This window comes from Buteo buteo, chromosome 1 (assembly GCF_964188355.1).
Source record: "Buteo buteo chromosome 1, bButBut1.hap1.1, whole genome shotgun sequence".
Lineage (NCBI taxonomy): Eukaryota > Metazoa > Chordata > Aves > Accipitriformes > Accipitridae > Buteo > Buteo buteo.
Window position 1 is genome coordinate 6,946,594 of NC_134171.1, and position 25,905 is coordinate 6,972,498.

General features: G+C 52.1%; 1 protein-coding gene across 1 annotated transcript; it reads right to left on the reverse strand.

Moving 5' to 3' along the window:
- Positions 1-859: 859 nt before the first annotated feature.
- Positions 860-25,491, reverse strand: ATOH8 (atonal bHLH transcription factor 8). Its single transcript, XM_075054052.1, has 3 exons — positions 24,767-25,491; positions 10,304-10,495; positions 860-1,677 (listed from the first exon to the last, which is right to left on the reverse strand). Exons 1-3 carry the CDS (start codon positions 25,226-25,228, stop codon positions 1,672-1,674), a joined length of 660 nt encoding a protein of 219 aa, XP_074910153.1. The 5' UTR covers positions 25,229-25,491; the 3' UTR covers positions 860-1,671.
- Positions 25,492-25,905: the final 414 nt, after the last annotated feature.

Sequence of the window (25,905 nt, forward strand, 5' to 3'; positions counted from 1 at the left end):
AAAATGTATTTTATTGGGCTGCTAATAATGACCGGCGGTGAGGTTGGAGGGGTGAGCAGTATAACGGAGCTCCTGGGAGGGGGCTTGGACACAGCCATCCCCCGTGTGTCCCAGAAATCGGGTAGAACCCATCTTGAGCATCCTCACCGGGATGCTCGCCCATCCTCGCCTGGGCCAGGGGACTTGGGAGCGAGCAGACCATCACCGTGCACCCCAGCCCCAGCCCCTGCTTGGGTTTTGGATACCGGCTCCCCAGCTCGGCGTTCATCTGCCAGTTGCTCAGCTTGGGAAATAAACGGGCAGGCGCTGAGGAGTTCAAGTTTTTTGCATTCATGTCGGTAAAACCGAGACTATTCCCTTCCCCTGCCCGCCGCTGCTCGCCCACCCCAGCCCCTCGCCCTCCCCAGCGCCTGGCAATGCCCGGCCATATTCAGACTGGAGTAAGTCAGACACCTGGGAACCTGATTTATGCTGATGTAGCCAGGGTGCGAATCTGGCCTCGTGAATAACCTTTCCCCTTGAGCGGGAAACAAAAGCTGTTAATCTTCTTGGTTTGGAAACCCGTATTTCTTTTACTTGAACACGGAGCTCTGTCCCCCCATCATTAGCAGATGTCTTGCATATGAACTGCATTACCTATAAAGTCTGCTTACTCCAAGCAAATGTTTCTCAATCTTTTCTTTTTTTTTTTTTTACTTCAATTTGAAGTGAAAGGTACAGTATAGGATTCAAATGCTTTTGCATTACATGGGTTTCTGACCACTTGAAAAACCCCACGGAAAAAAAGACTTCACAAACCTGAAACGCTTGCTGAATCGTTTTGCTGCATTTCATTCTGCCTAGCTGAACTTTCTTTTGATTTCCTTTTTTTTTTTTTTTGCTTTACATGCACTTAGCTTTTGCTTATTTAATTTTTTTATTATTTATTTATTAAAAAAAAAAATATCATCGCTCCTGTTCCAGCTCTCACTTCGTGTCAGTATTTCTACTCTGTGGATGTGTCGCACGGGCAGGAACGTCAGGAAATTGCCCAAGAGGCAGAACTACGGAGTAGCTCAGAGAAAGAAGCAAACCTGAACACCGAAGCACGATTTGGTGCTGTCCCAGCTCTTGCCCACACTGAGTGCTGGCTCCAGGACTGCAGGCAGAGAAGTGCGGGCAGGAGAAATAAGAGGCGACTCACAGAAGGATTCAGAAATTCGGATTTGTCACCGACAGCTGGCTGGCCTGCTTGCCACCATCTGAATGGCACCTCTGACTTTTCTTTGGCTCAAAGATTTAACGTTAAGGCAAAAATAAGACACAGTGTAGAAGCTCCATCAAATCTTTGGCACAACAGCAACAACAACAACAACGAAAAATTACTGTACACATGAGCTGAGAGGGTAACATTTCCCAGTTAAGCAAAGGGAAAAGTGCTAAATAAATTGCACGTACTAAAAGGTGGCTGGCTTAACAACAATTAAGAAGCGTCCCCGTCCTTTTTTGTTTGTTTGTTTTCCTTTTTTGCTTTCTGTTCCAGAGATTAAGAAAGTTCCTTGGCCAATTGTCATCTCGAAAAGGGGTTTCTGCAAAAAAGCTGCTTGCAGTCTTCATCTGGATCGTGCAACCTTTGCCAAGAACAGATGTAACTCTGGCTGGAAGCTCTTCTGAATCCTCCCTTCCTGGTTATTACTCCTGGAAAGAGAAAGATGCACCATCAGAACAGCGAACACATGGTGTCCCGCCGGCTCCTAGCACGAACGACCGTCGCGGATGGACGCTGGGGTGTCCTTGGGGACCATTGGCCATGGATGGGCAGGTCTTTAAGAGTTGGGCTCGCAGAGCAACCACCTGTAGGTGCCACAACGGTGGCCAGAGCCCGCACAGAGCGGAGGGAATGGCAGAGAGGGGATGCGGAAAGTTTGGGGAAGACGTGCAACCAGGTAATTAGGTGCTGGCTCTAGCTCCTGCTGCAAAAAAAACATGAGAAATGATGGCAAATATACCTGCTTTTGACAAGACCTGCAGCTTTTTGGGTCTATTTTCAGCCTCAGAAGCCAATCTCAGAATTACAGAGGGAAAGCAAAGGAGTTGGGACAAGCTGGATTTGTGCAGGATAGGGGGTTTACTTCTGTATTTTAGTAACTGCATTTACTTTTTTGAGTGCATGGCTTCTCAGCCTGCAGGACTGCAACCTGTCCCTTGTGCCTGTGCGTCCCCCCGTGCATCACGGCTGTGGCAGATGTACTTGGGTAATTGCATTTGGCTGTAGAGTATTAGGGCCAGGTCCATTGGAAAATGCATAACTCCAAAGCACAGCACCTTCAGACAGGGAAAAACCTCATCTAAACCCCTTTTAACATTAAAATAAGCCCCACAAATATCCCACGAACAATCGTTAGCGTAGTTCAAAACAGAGAAAAATCCTCAGGGCCTGCTTTTCATGAGATCACATCTCCGTTGTCCAAACTGCCTTCATCACGTGGGCTCCTAAATCCTCCTTTAAGTAACTTAGGAATTAGAAACTTGGAAATGAGATCCCATTTACTGAGCCCAACCACCGTTTCTTGCATTTTGCCAGTGGATTTAAGAGCCCTTCAGGGTGCAGTACGGCCTCTGAAGGTCCTTTGGACACGGTCATCAATTCCCTGGACAGATCAGCCGTCTTTCTGACAGTCTTAAAAAGGTCAAACTCCTTAAAGCTTGGCCTGAAAAACATTTTTTCCTCAATCTGTTTTGTTTCTGTACTGCCTCTCCTTTTCCATTACTGGATATTGTAACATTAAGGTACAAAATATTACTAAGATACTGATGTTTTGTTTTATTATTTTATTTTATTTTATTTATTTTATTTAGTTTTGTTTTATTTTATTACTATCATTAGGGCTGCTGCTATGGGAGATCAACCATCACAGCTGAGCATCCATGCCAGGCTAAGGGTCAGGGGGACCCAAAAATCCACCTTGCCACCCCCTCCTGCAAAGTGCAGACCCCGGGAAGCACAGGATTGCCCCAGGACCATCAGGATTTCCCTCGCTACACTGAAAGGGCCCAGGTCATCCTCCATGCAAGAAATGCTGGTCTCTGCTGGACCCGGGACTCCAGGAGTTGGGGTCAGCACATCTGGATACGGTGGAGGAGGTGTTCGGCCGTGCAGCTCTGCCGGAGGACAGGACGGAGTCGTGGGCTGGCTGCATCCCAGCGCATCCCAGCAACAGCAAAGTCCCCGGATAAACTTCGCTTTGTCGGTCCCAGCCCACATCGGTTGCTCTCCTACATAAGCAATAATGAACTCTTCACAGCTGGCACATGCCAAATCTGAGAACAGAGCTCATTATTGCAATTATTATCAATAAGGAGGTGGCTCTGCTGACTGTAAGACACTACCTAGTGCTGCTCGGAGAAGGAGAATGTAGAAACTATTGCCCTAATTCAAGGCCTTAATTAGAATTTGGGATTTTGAATAGATGAGGTTTAGGTGGGAGAATGACAAACAAACAGACTTGTGTATTGCAAACGTTTCTGTCAGAAACCCCCTAAAATTATTTTCCAACAATAAATAATAGATATTAATAACCTGTAATAAAGAAGTCGGTTGTTTAATTTATCCCACATGGAAAGAAAATGTAAAAGAAGAAAAAGGAGGGAAGCGATGACCACTCTCATTAATATTAAAAGACAGTAGAGAGACAAATCCGCCTCCCTGTTCCCGTCTGGAACAGCAGTCTTAGCAAGCAAAACCTTTTCCACTGCAGGAACGAATTACCCAGCAATAGCAGCCTCATGCCCTAAGCCAAAGCCACCGGAGTCACAGGGCCCCCGGTCCCCCCTCTTGTGCCTCCGCTGCTCTTTAAAGTGCTGAACAAATAGGACCCGAGACTGCAGTTAACACCTCCTGCATTCGTTCAGAGAGCCCCTACCCTTTAGCTCAGGGTGCTCGACGCTGAGAAAAAACATCGGTGGGTTCTGGGTTTTTAGGCAGGGCTCTGCTCCGCAGTCTTTGCAACTGGGGAAGATCAGCCACGGTGGGGCAAGAGGGAACGTGTACAAACTAGCCAAGGGCAACCGCGCTGTACCTTCGAGGCGAAGGAAAGGGGAAGGGACTGGAGAGATCCCTCTGCAACGCGATGGAGGAGCTCAGCAGACCTCGTTGGCACTGCTCGGTCAGTCCTGGCGCGGGCCATGGGTTGTGTTAGGTGGGAACAGGCTCCTTTCTTTCCCCCTTCGCCCTTTTCCACTCCAGCCAGGAGCTCTGGAGACAGATTTATTAACCAGGGTCTGCTTTAAACTAATAATATCAGAACTCCCATGGCTCTTGAATTTGACAACTGGCCCAATGACCTTGGTGAGTTTGCAGCATCCTGGAGCATTTCAATCTCTATAAATCAAAGCACTTCTGGAATTGAGTCAGCCTTTGTTCCAGGGCTTCTCCTGTCTCTTCTACTCACATTTTCCTTTTGCTGTAGTTACCTGATATCTGTGGGGTGGATCTTACCCTATTCTTGGTAATACCCTCGCTACAAAGGGAACGGAGCCTACGCCGGGACCCTGCTCCCACCGTGGGAGTGAATCGCCGGCCCCAGCCCTTGCATGCTGCTATGCAGCTGCTCCAACACCTCTTAAAGCAAAGGGATTTTTTTTAGCGTGCTGCCATGCAACAGTGGGGTCCCACATCACATCTCTTTTGCAAGAAAAAGCTTCCAGCCCTGCTTTTTTGGGGTCCTGATGCTCGACCACCCGACGGGCCAACGCAGGGTGTGCAGTGCCCGTGGGGATGCACAGAGCTGCTGCCGGGCGCTGGGTGAACTTGCTCACGGACTTGTCGTGAGCCCTTAGCCTCCCACCCCTGCCCCATTTGCAACCTCTGTTTCGGCTAACAGGGACGTATCAAACTCAAGCCATAAGCACGGGAATCCGCTACGGCGCTTCGGCAGCCTCGCGACCCCCTCGCCGCCTTTATTTTGAAGCAGGTCCGTTCCCCAGGTGCGTTATCCTTCAGCTAGCACGGGGCAGGGATAACTGACGGCCAAGAGGATCCCGGTTCCCCCCCCGGCATCCCCCGGGGATGCTGCCATCCCGCAGGCAGACGGATGGCTGGGAGCGGGTCGCTGCTCTCCTGTGGTCCAGCTCCTCCCCGGGGCCCGCGGAGCTGGCGGCCGTGGGGAAGCAGACTGGCTGGCTGCCCGCTCTCGCCTGCAAGTCCTAGCAGGGAAATGAAGCTATTTTTAAAGAGGAACCTCTGCTAAGTCAAACTGCAGGGAAAGGGAGGTCGGACCTCATTATCAGAGCCCCCCCTGCTCCCACATAGGACGGGGAGCCACGAGGAAGAAATGCCACGCAGGTCATCAAGACTTTTACTGTGCTGGCTCCGAATGTGTTATAATAATCAATATCAGATGATCAATAACAGCAAACCCCGGCAGCCGGGATCATCCGCGCAAACCAGGGGGTGGGAGCTGTGGCTTTATCTCGGCGCTCTGTCTAAATAAATCACGAGTCATGATACAGCGTTACCGAAAAAATATGCTCCAAGCGAATGGTTTCGTTGCCATACAAATCAAGCCTGCCACGACCATTTCTCTTTTATAATATAAAACCTTAACTTGTTCACTCCCGCAAGTAAATATGCCTGCAGAATGCCTTCTGTTGAATTTTTCAATGGGAGTAAGTGTTACCTACAGCGGGAGCTCTGCTTTTAGCAAAGTAGCAACGAGGCAGCATCAAGGCATGGCAGAACACCACAATAACTATTTTATATAATGCAATAATTACATACATAATGTGAGCCATTTTAGTGCAGCAGACTGCAACAAATAGAGTGGCTTTTCATTCTATATGTGCTTCTGTATCATTTAATTATTGGGGAGTATATATAGGGAGAGAGAGCGAGCGAGAGCACATTTCTAATTTTTAATTCCTTGCGTCTGTGCGCATCCACACACACAGGCACAAAAACAAGAAACTAAATTCCAGCCGAAAACTTTTATTGAGCTCCAACTGCTCGCCTGTTATTCATAACCCAGCTTCCTCTCTCACAAAGAGACCTTTCGCATGGTTTGGTGTTTTTTTTTTTTTTTTTATATGTGTGTGTGTGTGTGTTTTTTTTTTTTTTTCCTTCTGCCTCGCTAACAGCTGCTCGCAGTGTTGTATCCTGAGTGATGATGAGGTTCTGAAAGTGTTTTTTTGGAACAGATGGCCAGGAGAGAGCCGGGGAATGTGCCAGCAGCGAGCTGGGGAATGCGCCAAGTCCTGCAGTGACTGAGTACTCCGGGTTCCAGCTCGCGTGCCTTTCCCCTGCCCTCTGCCCCAAGTGGCGCCAGCAGGACTTCCCAGCTCGCGCTCCGAACATCTGGAGTCTGCGACTGCCAGAAAAGTTGGGACGGGGGGAGGATAAAGCGAAAAAAAAAAAAATATATCCCTCACCCATCCCTCCCTGCTCCGGCTTAGCTCCCATGGCCGCGGCGATGTTGCTGCCTAGCACGAGGGTTAATCAAAAGCAAAGAGGGGAAGGAGAAGAAAATGAACCTTGCAGCGGGAGTTTGGGGGGTGGTTTTTTTTTAGCGCTCGGGGTTTTCTGTTTAGTGCCGGGTACTGAGTGTGCTGTATAGGGTATTTGTTAGCAGGTCGGATCCTGCTCTTTGTAGACCGAAGGGCTGTGGTTGTGCCGCCTGGTGGGGAGGTAAAGTCTGTCCCATAGCCCTGGGGGTCGGATTCTGTGGGGCTGGGGGATGCGGGGGGCTGCGGTGCACGGCTCTGCACCCACCAAAACACCAGTCTCCAGGGAGAGCCCCCGGCCATGCACCCTAAATCCTAACCCTCCCCTGAGCCGTAATGCTGCCTTCTGCAGGGCACCAGACTTTGGCCCCGAGGGGGAAAAGGCTAGAAAAAGAGACTGTGCAAACAGAAGCCTGGACCAGAAACTCTAAAAAATCTGTGCGAGGCTTTCAGACGACCTCTGGCCGCTCGGGATCGTGCCCCGTGCAGAAACAGGGTTCACCAGGGATGGGGAAACTCGGACGCCCCTTTTCTGATCCAGCTCCTTCTCGCTGCCAGAGGATGCTCTTGGCTGGACCCGAGGGTGGATCCCCCCACCTTTTCCCAGGACGTCAGCGTGGCCCCAGCAGGACTCGGGCTCTGCTGAGGGTGTTGCAACCCAAATCTCCCAACATGGTGCGACTCTTGCGTGCATGTTGAAGGGCAAGGCTTAGTCCAGATTACTTGTATAACCAGCAAAAAGCAGCTTTAAAAAAGGAAGACTATCATCAGAATTCACCACCCCATCATGCAGCTTTTTTTTTTTTAAAGGAAAAGGCATTTGAAGCCCTTCAATTACCCCCTTTGCCGCTTATAAATGAGATCTCCCCTCACCAAACACCCTCAGTCAAGTTTCAACTGCAACAACTAAAATCACCATATAACTGTAGTTAGGACTGGAAAGGGGATTTTTTTTTTTTTTCCTAGTCAGGTTTGAAAGGCTAAAGCCAACTTCTCTAATTAACAAAATGGAGTGGAAAGGGGGGGAAAACACCCATTAAATTTCCTATTGCAACAGCAAAGTCTGAACAACAACCTAACGTTAGGGACAGCAGATAATTCGCCCTCAAAAACAAAGCAAAAGGCGACGCACAGTCCAGCAAATGCAACATCTGGAGCCCCGGCCTGCCAAAACAAACTCCAACCAGCTACTTTTTTGTGTGAAAAGCTCACGGTGCCATAGCACATCGCAATCAGGGAGCTGAGAGAGACAGCGATAGAGGCAGAGACGCAATAAAACAGAGACAGATGACAGGAGATAAGGGTGCCATGGACCCAATGGTAGAGCTCAAGGAGCAGAGTTCTGTGCTTGGGCTTGCTGTGATTTTTTTTTTTTTTTAAGAGAGAATAAAAAAGGAAACCGAAAAAACACCACCAACAAAAAAATGTAACAACCACCCCAAAGTCGATAATTCAGAGGAACTGCTCAGTGAGCAGTGGTTTTGGAGACCTGATTAAAAACACACACAGCTTAGAAAAACGTGCCGATTTCAATATTAATGAGGGCGTGGTGATTTTGGGCCAAGCCATTGTATCCTCATCCAGCCGCCCACGTGAGACCCCCCAGGAGAGACATCCCTTCACACCACCTGACATCCAGAGCTTGGATCTTGCCTGCACAGCCATCCCGGATCTGTAATTTCCCTCTGACAACGGCATTTCCCTCCCTTGTGCTCGTGATGCCGTTGATTTGCTTGGCTCAGGGAGAAAGGGAGGCAGATACCAAGCTCAGTCCTCCCAGCCCAGGCTTTGCATCCCCATTCCTATCTACTGGGAATTACTGGTGTAACTTAGTGGTACCTACTGGTTTTGGCTTCATCATCAGCTGAATGTGCTCTTGCCATCACCTGAGCAAATAGTGCTGGATATAAAATGATACCTATCAGCCAGGGGAATCCACAGGGTCTTGGGCTGCCCTAAACTTGGACTCTCCCAAATAGCAGAAATGCATTTGCAAGACACTTTCCAGAAAGAAAAGCAAGGCAGAACAGGGACCAAGACCCTGCCCCAGATACAACGCCCAGTTTTCTTTTTGGAGAGGGCCTTTGGAGAGGGGTTAGGGTGGCTGTCCTTCAAGAATGTGGAGAAAAGGCAGATTTTCTCCTGGTGATGCTGTTTCTGTGGATTGAGGGTGGCCCGTTGGGAGGCAGGATGTGCCGATGCCCCGTGAGAGTTTCATTGTGCACTCTTGATGGGCTCAGGGCTCTTCTCCATGCGTCCACTCCGGAGCAAACTTTAGAGAACAAATGCCATAAATGGAAGGCTTTTAATTCTTAATTTATTTTTTTAATTAAGGACGGGCCCAGCCCTAACCCTCAGATGTGAACACCCTGGGATTTGGAGCCATTTGAAATCTGGCTCCGCGTTTTCTGTCTTTAAGCTTGCGTTGGTTTACATAAGCCAAGACAATAGTTCTCAGCCCATCGGGCACCCAAAGCCTGAACACCAGCCCAGAAATCTGCTGAAGTCCCCAAAAGGATGCTCATCCTCTCCTTCTCCCCCATCTCGACTTGGGGAGGGGACCCAAGACCCAACTAGCGATCTGCCAAAACCTCAAAAAGGATGCTCATCCCTTCCTTCTCCCCCATCTCCACTCGGAGAGGGGACCCAAGACCCAACTCTCACCTCGCCCTAGGGTCGGTGGCATCACATCGGCGTCCCTGGGACACCACCGGCACGACGGACCCCACAATGAACCCCTCATTTCGGGCCTGCCCAGGAGCTCCCCCCACCCCTCCCAGTTCCAGCCAGTGCTGCTGGCCGTGGGCGAGCGGTGCCGCGTCTCCGCCTGGCACCGCTGCTCTGGGGGCATAAATACAGCCCGTGACAGCGAGAGGAAGCGACAGGGAGTGTGCTATTGTGTTTATTTATAAACTGAGCTGCTGCAGGATGATTTGTTGGGCTAAAGAGGAGGAAAAGTAAGGAAACCTGCCCGAATTGGAGGCAGATCTTAACGACACCGGAGAAGGAGCCTGCTCCCTGGCTTAGCTGCCCATTCATCCATTAAAATCCCGCTGATTTATTATCCCGCCTGACAAGCGAGCCCAGAAAGCAGGGGGAAGTTCAATTCGAGTTTACAAAACTCTTTTTGTCATAAAAGCCTGAACAAAGACATCAATCACTCCTTTAATTCACCCATGTCACTCTTCGAGAGGAAAACTGGCAGAACGCTCCGCTTCCTCCTCCCGCCGCTTGACGATGATTTCACCTAATTGGTTCAGTGTTAAGTAACCTAAAGGAATGCAAGGCGTAATTAGATTTAACGTTGTTTCCTCAAGATACCCACATGTCCTTCAGGTCATACATCTTACTAATGTGTTTATACATACAATGTCTCCATTAGCTACTTTTTTTTTGTTGTCGGGTGATTTTTCTCGGAGATAAGTGTTAGATTAAACAAAACAGAAAACACAGGCGGGCGACCGTGTTTTATGGGCTCCAAAAGGCGACTCGAGGTTGGTTTGCTTTAACAAATAACAGCCCCAAGATGACTCTAATAGGATCACGCTTGTGTTAAAACACACCATGGGCGACTAACGAGAGGAAGAGCCCGGCACGGAAGACGGGGAGGAGAGAAAAGCTTTTGATTAGAGAGGAATGCGGTTATTACAAGATCAGACGGATGGAGGAAAAAAGCGAGAGAGAAAGGCGAGGGACAAAAAAAAAATCAGGAAAATTTCAAGAGGTTGAGAAAGAAAGGAAACCACTTTGGATTTTTTCTTTTTTTTTCCTCCTTTTGTAACTTTTACCGTTATTTGGGGGGTAAGGAGGGGAGGCTGTAACATACCTTCCTTTTTTTAGATCTTCCTTCTGCTTGTAAGGTCCTAGTGCACTGCTCCACGCATTCAGAGAAGCTCATGTTACTGTGGTCAGCGCTGTAATCCAGGTCTGCTAGTCTGGCCAGGGAAAGGATATAGTTACAGGCTATTCTCAAGATGGCCAGTTTGGACAACTTTTGACCATAAGAATAGCAGGGAACCTAGAAAGGGTAACAGGGAAAAAAAAAAAAAATTAAAAATTAGGCCAGATAAACAAAATATCTTGCTTGAAGCATGAAAAAACAACTGTAGGTTATTTTCTTAGCAGTTTTTAACATAAATAGGAACTCTAGCGATAAAAGGCCATATGGTCCCAACAGGTTTTTAAGAAGAACTCCCCCGCTGATCTCCATGGGGATGAAAGCAGCACGAAGCCTCTTGATTTCAGCGGGGCAGTTCTGCTTAAAACGCAATGGCAGGATACGGCCTGGGACGTCCGCCTGCCGTTCAGTTCACTTCTCAGAGGCCCCGTTTTTCTCAGAAACCTGCAACCCCCATGCTACTCAGTTACTCGTCTTGCGTAACTTACTCCCCGCAAGTAGCTCCAATGCCATCGCAGGTCTTGCAGAATAAGGCAATAAGGGGGATATGAACAAATATATCACAACTTGGTGGTTTTGTGCTCAAACAGCATCAATCGTGAGTTCCAGCCTGTGCTAAACCATGATGCTGTTGTAGGACCAGGACCTGGAGGCAGAAATTCCTACCTGCTGAAACACCCCATCACGGTACCTCACCTCCCAGAAGAGACCAAACCAGAGCCTGGTTCAGGGCCCTGGCTGTATCTTACACAATTTATTTCTTTACCCTTGAAGATTTCTAGTGTAATGTGAAACATTCAAACAATTCGAACTAAACAGCGTGTGTCTAAAGAACTGAACAGTCCACGTTTCCTGCTGCAGAAGGTTTGATTGCTTTCCGATCGTGATCCAGCACAACACTACATACGCCCTCAATTTTAGGCAACACAACTTCGACATGTCCAGCTTAACGAGAGATCTTCTGGGTTCAATAGGCTTGGGGCCATGTTCCATAGTTTGCAAAATTGCTAAAGGTCATTCAGCCTTTAATGCACAAGAGTCTACGGCCTATGGGAAACTGGAGCTGGGCATTTATCTGAAATCCATCCTAGCCACTCAGGTTGCCTGACTGCCCGTCAGTCTTAGTTTTCATACTACATCCATCCCTGGAATGCCTCAATGTCTCTCTACCATCTGCCTCCGTACCAGTCTCCATCCTCCTCATCCCTCTAGGGTATCACTCTCTGCTTGGGGTTGGAGATTTTTTTAACAACGCTTCTTGCCATTCTCATGCCTCAGCTTCTCTTTTCTCCACAGAGACACAATGCCAGGCTCAGCCCTGGAGTGATGTCCCTGACTTTACATAAGGTAAGATGGGTTCACCCCCTTCCCGAACCCCACAGCAGCCATACACAGATGCCAAGGGAGATATGCTCAGGCATATCTAGGATTTCCCCAAGTATTCTGCCAGGCTCCAACTAATGTCACTTCCATGACCTCAGCTAGATGTGCCTTCCCCGTATTCAGCAACCCATGACAGGCCTTTTTTGTCCATGAATTTGGTCTGGTAAGCTGAAGCCCTGCCAATTTTGAGCACCCACAACTTCCTTTTGCAAAGTTTTCTCCCTAGCCTACATAACACTGCCCTCCTCTTGCTTGTTTTGAACTTGGCTCCTATTGTCTTCACTTGAGGTTCCCCAGTTCCTGTACTAGAAGAGAGGACAACAGATTTTTATTCACCTCCTCTGTGACACATTTTTAGTCTTCTATCATTTCCTCAGCCTCTTTTCCAGAAGAAAAATATCAAACCTCCTTAGCAGACAGTAGTGTGGAAGCCATCCCATACCTTTGATGACCCTTGCTGCTCTTCCCTGAACCTTTCCTAGTTCTTTTGGAGCTGAGAGGATCAGAACACCACACAGTATTCATGTTGTGGGTGCTCTGTGTATTTATCTAACAGTTGCTTATGTTCTCTGTTTTGTTTAATATTCCTTTTCTCATAACTCTGGATTTGATTTGTGATCACTACCAGGCACTGACCCAAGACTTCCACTGAACCATCTACAGAAACCCTGAGGTTCCTCTTCTCTGAGATAATGGTCAGCTCAGGTTCTATCACTTCGTATGTGGAATCTGGTATGGGTTTCCCCATATGCATCACTTCACTTTACACTGTATTTATTTCATCTGCCACATTATTACCTAGTCACTCAGAGTCAGAAGGTCCCTCTGTAATTCTTATCTTTGCTACCTTTAGCAAATATCAGTACCTTTTGCTGGAGTACTACCAGCAAACCTCCTATCACACGGCTCACCCACCTTTCCAGGTCATTTATCAACACACAGCAGCACTGCTCCCACAGTCACAACTTCAGGTGGTGGGACCTTTGAGGTCTCCAACCCAACTCCCTGCTTGAAGCAGAGCTAAGCTCAGAGTCGGACCCTGGTTCTTCCACTCATGACATCCCTCCCTGCAGGAACCAGCCTTTTTTCCCTACCCACCGGTCCCTGCCTGTCCACCGATCACTAATGCACACCCCTGGCCAAGATGCTCAGCTTCTTCAAATGCTCCCAGGGAGGAGCTCTGCCATGATATTTAAGGAAATCCAAACCAGCTACAATCGGTTGGATCACCCTTATCCACAAGCACATGGACTTTAATGCTGTTGACGCTATGGGCCATTTGGCTTGTATGATACAGCTGAGGTACCCAGCAGTACCCAACCTGCCCAGAAGCAAGCCGACAAGCTTCAAAGGGCTTTTTTTTTTTTTATACACACTACCTGCTATAGATACCCCTGAGGAGACAAGGAATCATAGAATAGTTTGGGTTAGAAGGGACCTTTAAAGGTCATCTAGTCCAACCCCCCCTGCAATGAGCAGGGACATTGCAGGGAATCTATTCTCTGGCTGGAGTCTGGTGGCACAAAGGGCCTCTTTTTGCCTGACAAAATCTCTCTCTAAATTCTTGCCTTCACTTCTCTGCCAGCATTATGCACCCACCAACTGTGCTGGCCCTCAGACCATAATACCTGGCCCCGAGATGCAGTAAGCTGAGAGTTATTTTGAAAGCAAGAGCTTCGGGCAGCAGAAACACCCAAGTCTCTCTTGACGCCAATGTAACAAGAACAGTGGAGAGCCCAGATCAAACAGCAGCGTGAAAGACCAAAGCAAGATGGAAACTAAAATGGAAGGATTCAGTGAAATGTGGGAATAATTTCAGAATTAGAGCAAGAAGGAAGTTAAATCGAGTGGAAGGAAAATAGACCACGAAATCCTTGAGGCTGATGCACAGACGCTGTCCAGTTACAACACAAGAAGGCAGGCTAATGTCTTTTTTGCTCATCTGTTTTGCTCTCTTTCTTTTGTGGTTTTATTTTTTTTTTTTTAAAAAAAAAGAAGAAACAAAATAAAAACCAAACTGTTTTGTAGAACATGTTTGCTACAAATTCCAAGAAAGATCTCAATGCTAACACAGTTGACAAAACTCTCGACTAGGATTACACAACACTTTTCCCACATGCTGCAGCAAAGTCCAAACTGGAACTGCCCTGTACGTCCATGAGAAGAGGTTCACCTTGAGCAGCTCCGATACCACTGTGGTGGGTGCGGGGCACCAACATTAGGAGATAAGAGTTTTTGCCATGGTAACAGTGTTAGAATAACTATTGCGTAGGAACCCTCCCTGTCTTGGCTCAGCTCCTGCCATTTTAATGTTTCCTTTTGAATTAAACATGGGAAATTGAGAGAGGAATGAGCTACTTTTAGTTCAGATCCAGATCCAAAGCTTCCCCAAGCAGTGGGGGGGGTGGGGGGGGGGCAGAGTGGGGAGAAAGCAAACTTTGTTTTTATCCCTTCTTGAACATAAAGCCAGCAGGGAAGAGGGGACAGATTTGCCTAAGGTGGAGTGCAGGGTGTTGATGACACACCTGGATGCCAAGAAGTCTTCAAAATCCAACCCAAACCAGAGCGAGCATCTTAGAGATGGGAAAAATGCCTGATGGTGGTGTGGCCACGCAGGTGTAACCGTCCCAGCTCCCACTGGGGTCTACGTTATACAGATTTTCAGCAGGAGGTAATACGAACAGGCGTCCGTCATGCACTTGGTAAGCACCAAGCCCTTTCCTTCTGTCACCTTCTTGCTCATCACGCCTGAGCCGAACAGACATCAGTGCTTTAGTGGGAGAGCTGCAATGACGGGAGCTGAGCAGGTCCGTTCAGAGCCAGAGGGAACCAGGGGAGAGCTCAAGTTCCCATGCAGTTAATGAAAATATTTCCCTTATCTGACCTCACTGATTTCTGCCGAACAGCAGCACAGCTCACCATCTTGCCTGCAATATTTCCAATGATTAAAAGGAATTAGGAAGGAATTGCAACTGAAATTTCACACCGATCCGAAGGAATGCAGCTGTCTGCTAGAAAGGAAAGGCTATTGGCACCATCCTCAGCTTCAGGAGATCAGCACGGCAGTGGGCTGGGACCAGCAGGAACCAGAGCTTCAGCCAGAGGATGTTTGTTGGTTGCATCTGCGAAAGGCTCTGCAGAGTCTCATGGGTCTTATCAGTGATCCCCAGGCTGGCAGGGGCTGAAGCAATGCAAGATGAACACTCCTGAGACATATTCCTGTGCAGAAGAGCCCTTCTTTGGCAGGAAGATAGGACAGGATGTGACCTAACAGGTCTTTTGTCCATCCTTGACGTCTGCAAGTCAGAGGCAGCGCCCTGGGAAGACCAAAGATGCTCCCTTTGAAGTCCATGGGAAATCTGTCACACGCTTGACGAGAGCAGTGCTCGGCCCGCAGCCAGCCCTCTTGAGGAAGGCATGGTCCTGGAGTTGATTCTCACCCAGGGCACAGGAGAGGAGACTGCGGGATGAGGTTGGGGAACAACTAGAGAAAAAAGATGGGTGAGTGGGAACAATAACCACCCCTGCCCTGTGAGGGTGCAGGGTAAGTTCACCACGACGGGTCTGTGGGGAACAACCAGGAGCATCCTATGGACTTCAGGAGCATTGAGCCAGTTCACAGTATTGAGCTTCTGGCCAGGCAGCTCTGTCCTTATCAATAAGATATAATTCCTATACACACCCTCTGGACCTGTACAGATAATATCTGTAAAGCCAAGCTTACTCTGCTTTTATGCTGCATGAAAATGCTGGAAGAAAGAAGGGCGTCAGGTGCTGGGGGTCCAGACCTCTCTGTTATCATGCTAGCAACAGGACTTAGCAGCACAGACTTGCACAGATCCCCTCCACGTGAAGGTCACGCAGGGCAGAATTGGGGCCCCTGGGTGCAGCAGGCAAGACGGGGTGGCTCCAAGGCAGAGAAACGTCTGTGTTTGCGATGCAGCGTAAGCTAAGCCCTCCTGACAGCTAGCTCCTCCACAGCATGCCATAATAAGCTGCTGAATTTACCTGTCTGCTAATTCATCTGGTTTATTTTTATGCTGGGAGTTAAAACACAGCAGGGCCCCCCAGGAGAGTATTTGGCTGCCTCTTCCCTGCGTCCGAACATACAGTGCAACTGCACTGTCTCATTGTTTGTGCTGCACCTCCTGCCAAAAATATTTCCAGAAGGTTCATATAAATGTCCAGTGCTTAATAGCTCTGCCTTTTGTACATTCCTCCTTCCAGCCCGGGGTGAGTCAGACGTTTCCTGGGGTTAAGGCATCTTGGGGAAAGGTGGCAGGTTGGGGCAGCAGGACTGCTGGTGTTCCTTGCTTGTTGGTCCTGAGCACAGGGGAAACCTCTTTCACCATCCCAAAGTATCTCCAGGGCTGGTGTCTGCAGAGCTACTGGGAAGAGGATGGAAGCTGTGGATGCCCCATCCCTGGAAGCGTTCAAGGCCAGGTTGGATGGGGCTTTGAGCAACCTGATCTAGTGGAAGGTGTCCCTGCCCATCGTGGGGGGTTGGACTAGATGATCTTTAAGGCTCCCTTCCAACCCAAACCATTCTGTGATTCTGTAAGTAACAGCCTTAACAAGCTGAAGGCCTTGTCCAGAAGATCACGGCCTGTTTTCAACATGTATTATGTTGTGGAGCATGTTTGGGAAGGGTTTGGAGCCAGCCTTTTTCTTTCTACACAGTTCCAGAGGGGAGGTGAACACATACGGGCCCTCCTACTTCTTGAGGGACCCATTGGTTGATGGGCTAGTTGGTGTGTTCTGATTCACCAGCAAGGGACTTGGCTTCCCTACCTTACTCTTGACAGGTACGTGCCCTGAGTCCTCCTAACATCCTAGGTGGGACAATGATGATTTATACAGCTGTATGATGGAAAAGTCTGCGAGCATTGCTGGGATGTCCTTTCGCAGTCCTGCCAGCCCCTTTCAGTGCAGCTGGTCATCCGTGGGTGGATCTGGCAATTGCAGTCACGGCACCATGTAAGTAGACAGCTTCCATGGAGTGCCTGAACATAGGACCCAGGAGAACCATGGTGCGTGGTTCAGAGCCACCAAGCAACTTGCAGCTACCAGACAGGCAGCTTTGCTGTCTGCAAGACGACTCCCACGTGCAGCGGCAGCAGAGCCTGCTGCATGGCCCTGGTCCCCAAATACCCCTCCTGTCCATGGCACAGCAACAGCCAGCTTCCACCGATGGCTCCTCCAGGCCACTGGTGCTCACTACACTGAACTGGACCTTTGGGGCAGCACGGCACGCGTTTGAACCCAGCAAGGCCAGATCCTGCTTTGTGGATAAATGGCATGGTTCTCAGGGGAATGCTTTTGGAGAAGGGCCCTACAGAAACATAGAATGGTGTGGGTTGGAAGGGACCTTTAAAGGCCATCCAGTCTAACCCCCCTGCCATGAGCAGGGACACCTTCAACTTGATCAGGTTGCTCCGAGCCCTGTCCAGCCTGACCTTGGATGTTTCCAGGGATGGGGCATCGACCACCTCTCTGGGCGACCTGTGCCAGTGCCTCACCACCCTCATCATAAAAAATTTCTTCTTTATATCTAGTCTGAATCTACCCTCCTTTAGTTTAAAACCACTGCCACTTGTCCTGTCACTACAGGCCCTGGTAAAAAGTCTCTCCCCATCTTTCTCATAAGCCCCCTTTAAGTACTGGAAGGCTGCAATAAGGTCTCCCTGGAGCCTTCTCTTCTCCGCACTGAACAACCCCGACTCTCAGCCTGTCCTCAGAGCAGAGGTGTTCCATCCCTCTGATCATTTTTGTGGCCCTCCTCTGGATCCGCTCCAACAGGTCCGTGTCCTTCTTATGTTGGGTTCCAGAGCTGAACGCAGTCCTGCAGGTGGGGGTCTCACCAGAGCGGAGTAGATGGGCAGCATCCCCTCCTTCGACCATCTGTGGGCATCGCGGTGTCAGACGCTTCTTGGAGCTCTGCTCTGCCAGTGATGGGCAGCTATTTCATACCATGGGTGTGGGAGGCTTTTGTTTCTCTGCCACCAGACTGCAGCGGTGGGGAACGGGCAGCCCCGTGCTAGCAAAGCAATCACAGCAGCTTGAAAGAAAGCCTCATCCCTGCCTCGCCACAGGCAACGAAGCATCCAGCCAGGGACCAAACCTAGCTTAAAAATGCCAACGAGAACAAAAGCAGCATCACTCATGCGGGAGCACTAGTCGCGACCGAGGCGCCTTTGCCTCTTGGGTGGGTCCACGCTGTCAAATAACCCAGCTCCCGGTTCCCTCCCAGCTCCTGGCTCCCCCATCGCTCACATTGCAAAAACATGAGTTCACTCCTTGGAGCGACTGAATTGGCTTCCTCCAAACAAAACCTAGGTGTGGTGCTGGGTGAGTTCACCCCGGGGATCTCTTCCAAACGGCAGTCTGGTTAATGCTGCCCCAGGCCTGGCTCTGGTCTGTTTCGGACAGTCCTCCTGCACTATTCCCTGGATGTTTTGCACCCTCAAAGCCTCCTGCACATCCTCAGGGCATGCAACACACACCCGCAGTATCATGCATGAAAAATATCACATTGCTGGGCAGCAGGAAAGCTCCTACATTATTGCAGGCTCTTTGAACCACCTCCCAAAAGAATAACTACACAGAGGACTACTGGGGTATCACAGGAGAAATCCCAGGGCCATTGGGCACAGAAAATCTCCTCTAGGAGGGGCTACCCCCAAGAACTATAGTTTTCCCTTCTTGGGTTACACTGTAGTAGCTATCATCTCCACCTTTGAGGTCCAATGGGTCCAATTCATCTGGGGGACAGGAGAACAAGCTCCACCGGAGCAAATAGCATTACACCAGCCCCAGCTTGGCCTTGGCGATTCTTTAGTCACCGGCCACTGCTGGACACCAGAGGGTTTTCCATTCCCTTGCTATCGCTGCTTAGACCCAGGAGCTGCCTCGAGCCGGTGGCCAGCTGCAAGGAGCACAACCCTCGCGCAGCACACACGTGGCTCTGCTCGCATCCCTGCTTGGCGCGGGGGACAGTGCAAACTGGGACCGGGGTGGGATATATCACTTTGCGAAGAACACACATGGCATGGACCGAAGGAGATGCAAGTCGGAAACAAAGAGCCCTGGGGGGCTCTGCTGCAAGGTACCATAAAGTGTCTCGCCTCCCCACCGTGGGGACTGCAGCCCAGAGAGGAATTTGAGAGCAGATTAAGGCAGGGAGCGGAGGCTGGATTCAAAGCCCGATGGAGAAAAGCAGACTCTTTCCTCCGATTTCAGCGGGAGCCATAAGAAAACACAGAGGTTAACTCAGGGTGGCTGCAGCAGGCAGAGCAAATACCTCCCGACAGGAGCCGGATTTGTAGCAGAGGATAAAATCAGTTAGACAGCAGCCAAGGGAGCAAACAAGCCCTGTTCTTGGTGACACACAGTCATTGTTTTCAGGATTTTTGTCCTTTTGTCTGGTTTCTCCCTTATTTTCTCTCCCCTCGTGTTGCTTCGGGCCAGTATTTTGTCATCTTCTTTAGCTGTTAAACCACAGTGCCACCCCACTCTGCCCCAACCGGGCTCTAAATAACCATAAGCGTCACACTGGACTGGCTGAAACCACCGAGATGCTCTGGTTAACGCTGTGCCGTTCGATGACAACGCGCAGCGGTAGCACCGTGAGAAACGTGTGGAGGATGCTGGGGCTCTCCCGAAGCCCAGCAGCATCTCTCCAACTGCCGCTGTGGAGCGGGGCCAAACCTTCCCACCCGGCTGTCACCCCCACGGAGCTCAACGGGCAGTCTGTCTTCCAGAGCCGGCTTTTTCAGGCATCTTAGGGCTTCCCGCTGGTGGGATCATGGGCGGATGAATCACTGGGCTGGGAGATGTCAGCAGGTGATGGGGGAAAGCTCGCAGCCTCCCCACCACACAGTTAAGGACACGCCAGCGACACTGGTGGCGTACGGTGTCCCGCCTGCAGAGGTGACAAACCACAGCCGCCTTTGGGATGAGACACAAAGAGAGTGAGCACGTAATGACGCATCCCCAGAATAGCCTCAGCCTCCGCTGCCTTGCGGCTAAGGCACTGCTCAAGCCGCAGGTCCTGCCTGCATTTAGCGCCTGGCTTGTCCCTTTTCGAACCCCTGCAGACAGCTTGCCCCCGCCGGGCCGCTCCACAGCAACGCAACCGCCTCCCGTGGCCTTCGGGCTGCCGCCGCTCCTGATGTCCCACCACCCTCCCGACGGGAGCGAGCGGGGTCTTTTCTGCACTGATTTATCAACAAGCCACAGCACCCACGCGCGCACCGGCAGCAAAAAGTGAAAAGATGCTAGTGGGGGGGGGGGGGGGGGGGGAGGGAAACCCTCCACTCCAGCAGCTAAAAAGCCCTATAAAACCCTAAAATATCTCCAGAACCCACATGAGTGCAGAGAGCGAGGCTGTCAGCTGCTAAGGCAGAGAGCGCTCTGGTAATGCAGTGGTGAAAAGATTTAGAAAAAAACGCCAATATACTTCAAGGGAAAATAAATGCCTGTGGACACATTTGCTCCCGGCGCAGACTCTAGCTCGCTGTGGCTCGGTGCGTTGCTTTCTTGAGGAGAAGCTGGACAGCAGTGCTCCAGAGAGAAACCAGATGTGCGAGCCTAGGCAGGCTCCAGATCAGGAAGGCTGCTGTGGTTGTCTCCGTCCATCGAGGGAGAGTTTGCTGCCACCTTAGGGTCTGTCAGCACAGCTGAGAAGCTCGATCGCAACTCCTACGAGGGTAATGTACCGGTGGGAGTTGGTTTGCTTGGGTGCCCGCCGTAGCCTAACAGCGGAGAGCACTATCTCCTCCTGGCCAAGGCCTCCAGGAGCAAAACTGGTGGCTAAGTCCATGCCGTAACAAATGTGAACACGGTTCAGTTTCGCATTTGGGGTGCGCTGGAGTAGAAGACTCTTGCTGCCAAAAGGAACTGGCAGGCAAAAGAAGGAGCCAGCGTCGCTGGTAACCGTGGCCCGACCTGGATAGCGGCTGCTCCGAAGCTGCGCGGTGGTGTTGCCGCGTCTTGTCTCCTCCGAACGCTCGCGCTGCTTCATGAACTGGAACATCCACCAGCACAAGGTGGATGGAGGAGGAGATTGGGTTCTTGTGAACTCAGTGCTGCGTCTCTGTCTGCATCAGAGACGTCTGGGTTCGTTGACCACCCACAACGGCAGGGAGAGGGAGAGAAGAAGGATTGAAGCGACAACCCGTCATGTCACTTATGGGGGGTCCTGGGACAGTGCAAGAACCCACTAACCAGCACCCGCCAGCGCATCTGAGGGCAGGGGACCAGTGCTCTGGGTAGGAGCTGCCCAGGCACGGGGACAGGAGCAGCACCCAGGAGGGACACCCAGAAAGGCAGCAGCAAAGGGAGAGCAAAGTATAGCAGAAGTTTCTCCACCATCTCAAAGTGTTTCAGAGCAGGTGAGCGTTTTCCATGGGGAACTACGCTGTTAGCCTGAGGAGTCCACTGTCAGTGGAAGGATCACTTGGACAAACTACGTTTGGTGGATTCAGGGGGGGAAATCTCTTCCAGACTGGAGATCACAAGTGCTAAGACGAAGGGGAAGGAGCTGTATCTCAGGAGCACCTAATCTTCAGTCCCACTTCAGTGTTATGGCTCTGTGGTAAAGGCAGCAGCTCGATACAGAGAGAGGGAGAGAGATCCTCATTCCTGGTGGCCACGACCCCATGGGGCGAGCACAACGGCAATGACACATCTCTCCCAAAAGCAGGCAGCTTCCCGGAGCTGGCAGCTGCCCGTCTACCTCCCACCTCTGAGGGGGTCCTGGCCTCAGAGGCGAGCCGGGGACAGCTAAGTGCTCAGGGACACGGCTGGATTAGCCTCTCCTTGTGTGAAACGACTGTGGTTGGCTCTTCCTCCATCAAGAACTGGGGAAAAAAAAAAAAAACCAAACCAAAAAAACCCCCACCACCCCTTCCTGCCATCTGGAGAGCTAGCTGACACAAGCTGAAACATGTGTGCCATATGTACACAGCTGCGGAGTGCAGGGACGCCGCTGTCAGCCCATCTGCCCGGCACGCTGCGTGCCAGTCGCTCACCCTCGGGTGGGCTGCCGAGATGAGGAGGGTGTCCTGCAGAGAGGCATGGCTTCCCCTTCCTCCTCCTCCTCCTCCTCACCAGGCATGGATGGGCTCCCTACAGGCGTGGTGGGCCTGATCCTGCAAGCGTTGGGGTTTTCTCTCGTGCGTGTCAGTGAGGATGGCTATCTCCAGCCCCGCGCATCCAAGCAGGGTGGGGAAGGGGACGACACCTGCGCGGGTGCTGGGTACCGGTGGCTGAGCGGGGCTCAGCGGCTCTGCACCCAGCAGCCGACCCCTTCCCCAAGGAGCGCGGGGCCGGGGCCGGCTGCGTGCAAGCGCGGCACTCTCCCGTGCTCCTCGCCCGCCCGTCTGCGGGGAGGTATCGGTTTCAGTGCCTCAGAAAAAGCCTCCCAGCTGCTTAAGAGCCTGATACGTGATGACAAGGAGGGGACGGAGGGCTAACCGAGGAACAAGAAGTAAACCGAGGTCTGCGGCTGACGGCGTACGGGGATTGCCTCCTGCACGGGGCTGAAGGCCCCTTTGTACGCTCGGGGATGTGAAAAGACGGCGGTCACCCGAGGCAAGAGCAAGCCTCCCTGCTGCGTTTACCTCTACAAACGCATCTCTCCGGCCTCCCGCTTCCCGGCCCCCCTGACCAAGACACGACGGAAAGCAACGTCCTCTCTTCTGACCCAAACCGCTCCTCAAAAACCTCTCCGCCGGCACCGGTGTGTATTTGAGTGACAAGCCAGCGCCGCGCGTATGTGCAATGAAGCCGACTGTCACCTGATGTCACGTACGGCACCAAGCACGCCGTTGGCAGCCCAACAAGAAATGAATCCAAATGTCATCCAATGATGGTCGGGACAGCCAGCCCACCCCTCAGCAAATTGCTAGGAAAACCTCACAGCAAACATTTCCCGGAGAATGGTTTCTTTCTCTCTGCAGAGCGAATACAGCTCTGCCAGTATGTTCCCGTGCTGACCCTAGAGACTGGCTTTCATGGGAAGAGAGGACAGCAACTTGTTCTGCAGGCTCTTTGGGCTCCCAGCTGAGTCCAGGACTGAAATGATTTATGGAGACAGGGCCAAGGCCAGGAATCTGAGGCTTTTCGAGAGTTGCCCATTTCCCAAAAGAGTGCGGCTTTAATTTGTTGCTTGCCTGACTTCTGCTTGAGGCTCAGCCTAGAACAAGATTGCCAGTGATTTGGGAAATCAGTGCTACTTCCCCTTGCGGTTTTGGTGGTGTAGATGTCTGTCCACGGAGAATTAGACTGACACTTCCAAGCGCGTTACACGCAGTCACCAAACAACCGAGATATGGAAGCAGCTTATAGAAACAAAATATATCAAGTCTGGAGTTTGCATCTACAAGGGGTGGCCTCTCAGCACCAGAGGGACAGCATCCAGCACACGCTGGATTACCACGCTTATAACAGAAGCTGTCAGATCCCACCACCGCGCAGTGGTTAAAAATGCTCTACTTTAGATGCTCATCAGCAATTCTCTGCTGACATACAGCCCCTGTCTCAGCCTGCGCTTCCTACCGAGGTCGGGGCTGGAAGTCTGTTTGCAGAAGTAGATGACGGAGAAGGATTAACTCTTGGGGTGCAGCCACCCCCCCCCCCCCCCAGCAGTCATTGAGAAGGGCTGCAGGCATCAGGCAGGAGATGGGAAAAAGCAGAGCTCCTCTAAGCAGGAAACAGGACTGAGTCCTGAAGCGAGCACACTTGGCGAATGGCTTGGATAAGTAACGTCTGAAAGACGGTAGCCAAAAGCCTGGATGTGCAAGCCTCCCTGCAAGCAAAGCGTGGCTGCTCCCACCGGGCTGGAGGGACCATCGTGGGAGAGGCGATGCTCAGCATCTCTCACGATCAGACTCATCCGCAGCTCGCAGCCCTCCAAGCCCTGTGCATCTCCTTCCTACACACCCGGAATAGTCCTGTCAGCACTTACTGGAAAGGCAGAAAAGCCGGGCTCGCACAATGTGACAGCGCATCTTTGTCCATCCATGAGCTGTGACAGGGTGCCTGCACACAGACAGAAGTATAGGGCCGAGTATAGGGGCCAGGGCACCGATTTTTCCTTGTGGGAAAAACAGAAGAACCTTGCGGCTTCTCTGGATTTTCTCCTCACCTTCCACATGTTGGGGAGGTGGTAGAGGGATTTTGTCCACAACTCCATTTACCTTTCAGAACCTCCACCCTGCCAGTGAGAACACGTCTACTATCCTTCACAGACGACCGTGAGGACTTTCAAGACCTCTCCACAAAAAAGCCCGGCACAGTACGCACTTCAAGCACACGCTACAGTAAAAACCACGGGAAATTAACTGGCAAGGGACCGCAACTTATCTCGACCATCCCTGGCAGATATGGGGCACGCGGAAAGTTTCAGAGGTGGCCGCAGGATCCCCAAGGGCCCCGCGGGGTCAGGCACCCTGCACAAAAGTCAGCAGGAGCACGTCGCTGCCCAAATTCCCCGGGATCCCTTTGGGGCAGCCCAGCCCAGCAGGAGAGCTAGCAAGTTACACGTGCTCCTGGTACAGGAGCATCACCCCAGCTCGCAGCTTGGCCAAGTGCCTCTGCCCACCCTCGGTTTTCACTCGGAGGGCTTTCTCGGTTTTGTTTCCCTTTCCCCCCCCACCTCTGTTCTGTCTCTGGGGAAAAGTCCAAAAGTTTCTAACTGCAAGCAAACGAAAAGCCCTTATTTATTTATCTTGAGCGTTAGCACAGCTCTAGGGTTGGTACTTCCAGGCATTTTGAACCGACTTCCCCTTCTGTCAGGCGTCCACTCCAGGCTCCTGCCTTTAACCTCCCCCGGCCCCAGCCGTACGGAACGGCGGGCGCTCCCCGCCCCCCCCCATCCCCACGACCCCACGCACCCCTCAGCCATCCCCGAGTGGGAGAAGAACTCCGCAAAGCCGTCCCCGGGCGGGATGGGGCTGGGTGGTGGTGGTGGGGGGGGGGATGTGCGATGGTTTCGGCGGCAGGTACCTGCTTCCTCAACGCCTCGAAGGCGGCGCTGATGGTGTGGACGCGGGTCCTCTCCCGGGCGTTGGCCAACAGCCGCCGCGTCTGCTGCAGGGCTTTGATCTCCGGCGAGACGCCGGACGCCTCGCCCGGCCGAGGGCGAGGGGAGGCGGCGGGCGGCGGCGGCGGGCGGGCGGCGGGGGGCGGCGGCGGCGGCGCGGCGGGGAAGGCGCTGGCGGCGCCGAGCGGCTCCCAGGCGGGCGGTGGGGCGGCGGGAGGAGGAGGAGGAGGAGGAGGAGGAGGAAGAGGCGGTGGGGGGTGCGTGGGGGGAGCGCGGAGCGGCGTCCGCCTGCCGCTCAGCACTTTGAGCTCCACGCGGAAACTTTTGCAGCCGTGCTTGCGCCGCAGCCGCCGCAACCCGCCGAGCTCGGCGGCGGGGCAGAGGCGCGGCCAGGGCTCGCCGTCCGCCAGCGGCGTGCTCCGCATGGCGCGGGGCGCTGCGCGGCTGCGCTCACCGCCGCCCGCTCCGCCGCTCCGCTCCCGCTGCCGTTCCCGTCGCCGCCGCCGCCGCCGCCCCGCCGCCGCCGCCGCCGCCGCCCATCTGCGCCCGCTCGGCCGCGGCGGGCAACGGAACCCCGGCGGGCCGGCTCCCTCCGTCCGGCCGCCCGGCCGTGTGTCCGCGGTTCCCCGCAGCCTGCCTGCCTCCCACCGCCGGCAGCCGGCCCGCCGCGCAGATGAGCGGCTTTAAAGAAACAGGAAGGCTGGCTTTTTTTTTTTTTTTTTTTTTTTTTTCTTCCCAAAACAGCTGTGCTGCCAATCTCCTTTGTTCATCCCCCCCCACCCCCCCTTCCCTTCCCTCCCACCCCACTCCCACTTTCTTCTTTAATCTCGCTCTTCCATGCGATGGAAGAGAAATCCTGCCCCCCGGAGACTCGCCGCGACCCACCGTGTGCGCTCCCCACCCCCCCCCCCCCGGCCCCGTCTTGCCTCCCCAGGGAAATCCGTGATTTGCTCTGGTTTCCAGCCCCCCTTCATCCCGCTTCTCCCCTCCTATCACTCGTTTGTCTCATCAGGATCCTCATCTGCGAGGTGGGGGGGGGTTAGTGCTTGACTTCACGTTGCCTTCCTAAATAAACCCGGGAGCACCGAGGGCACCCCGGCGG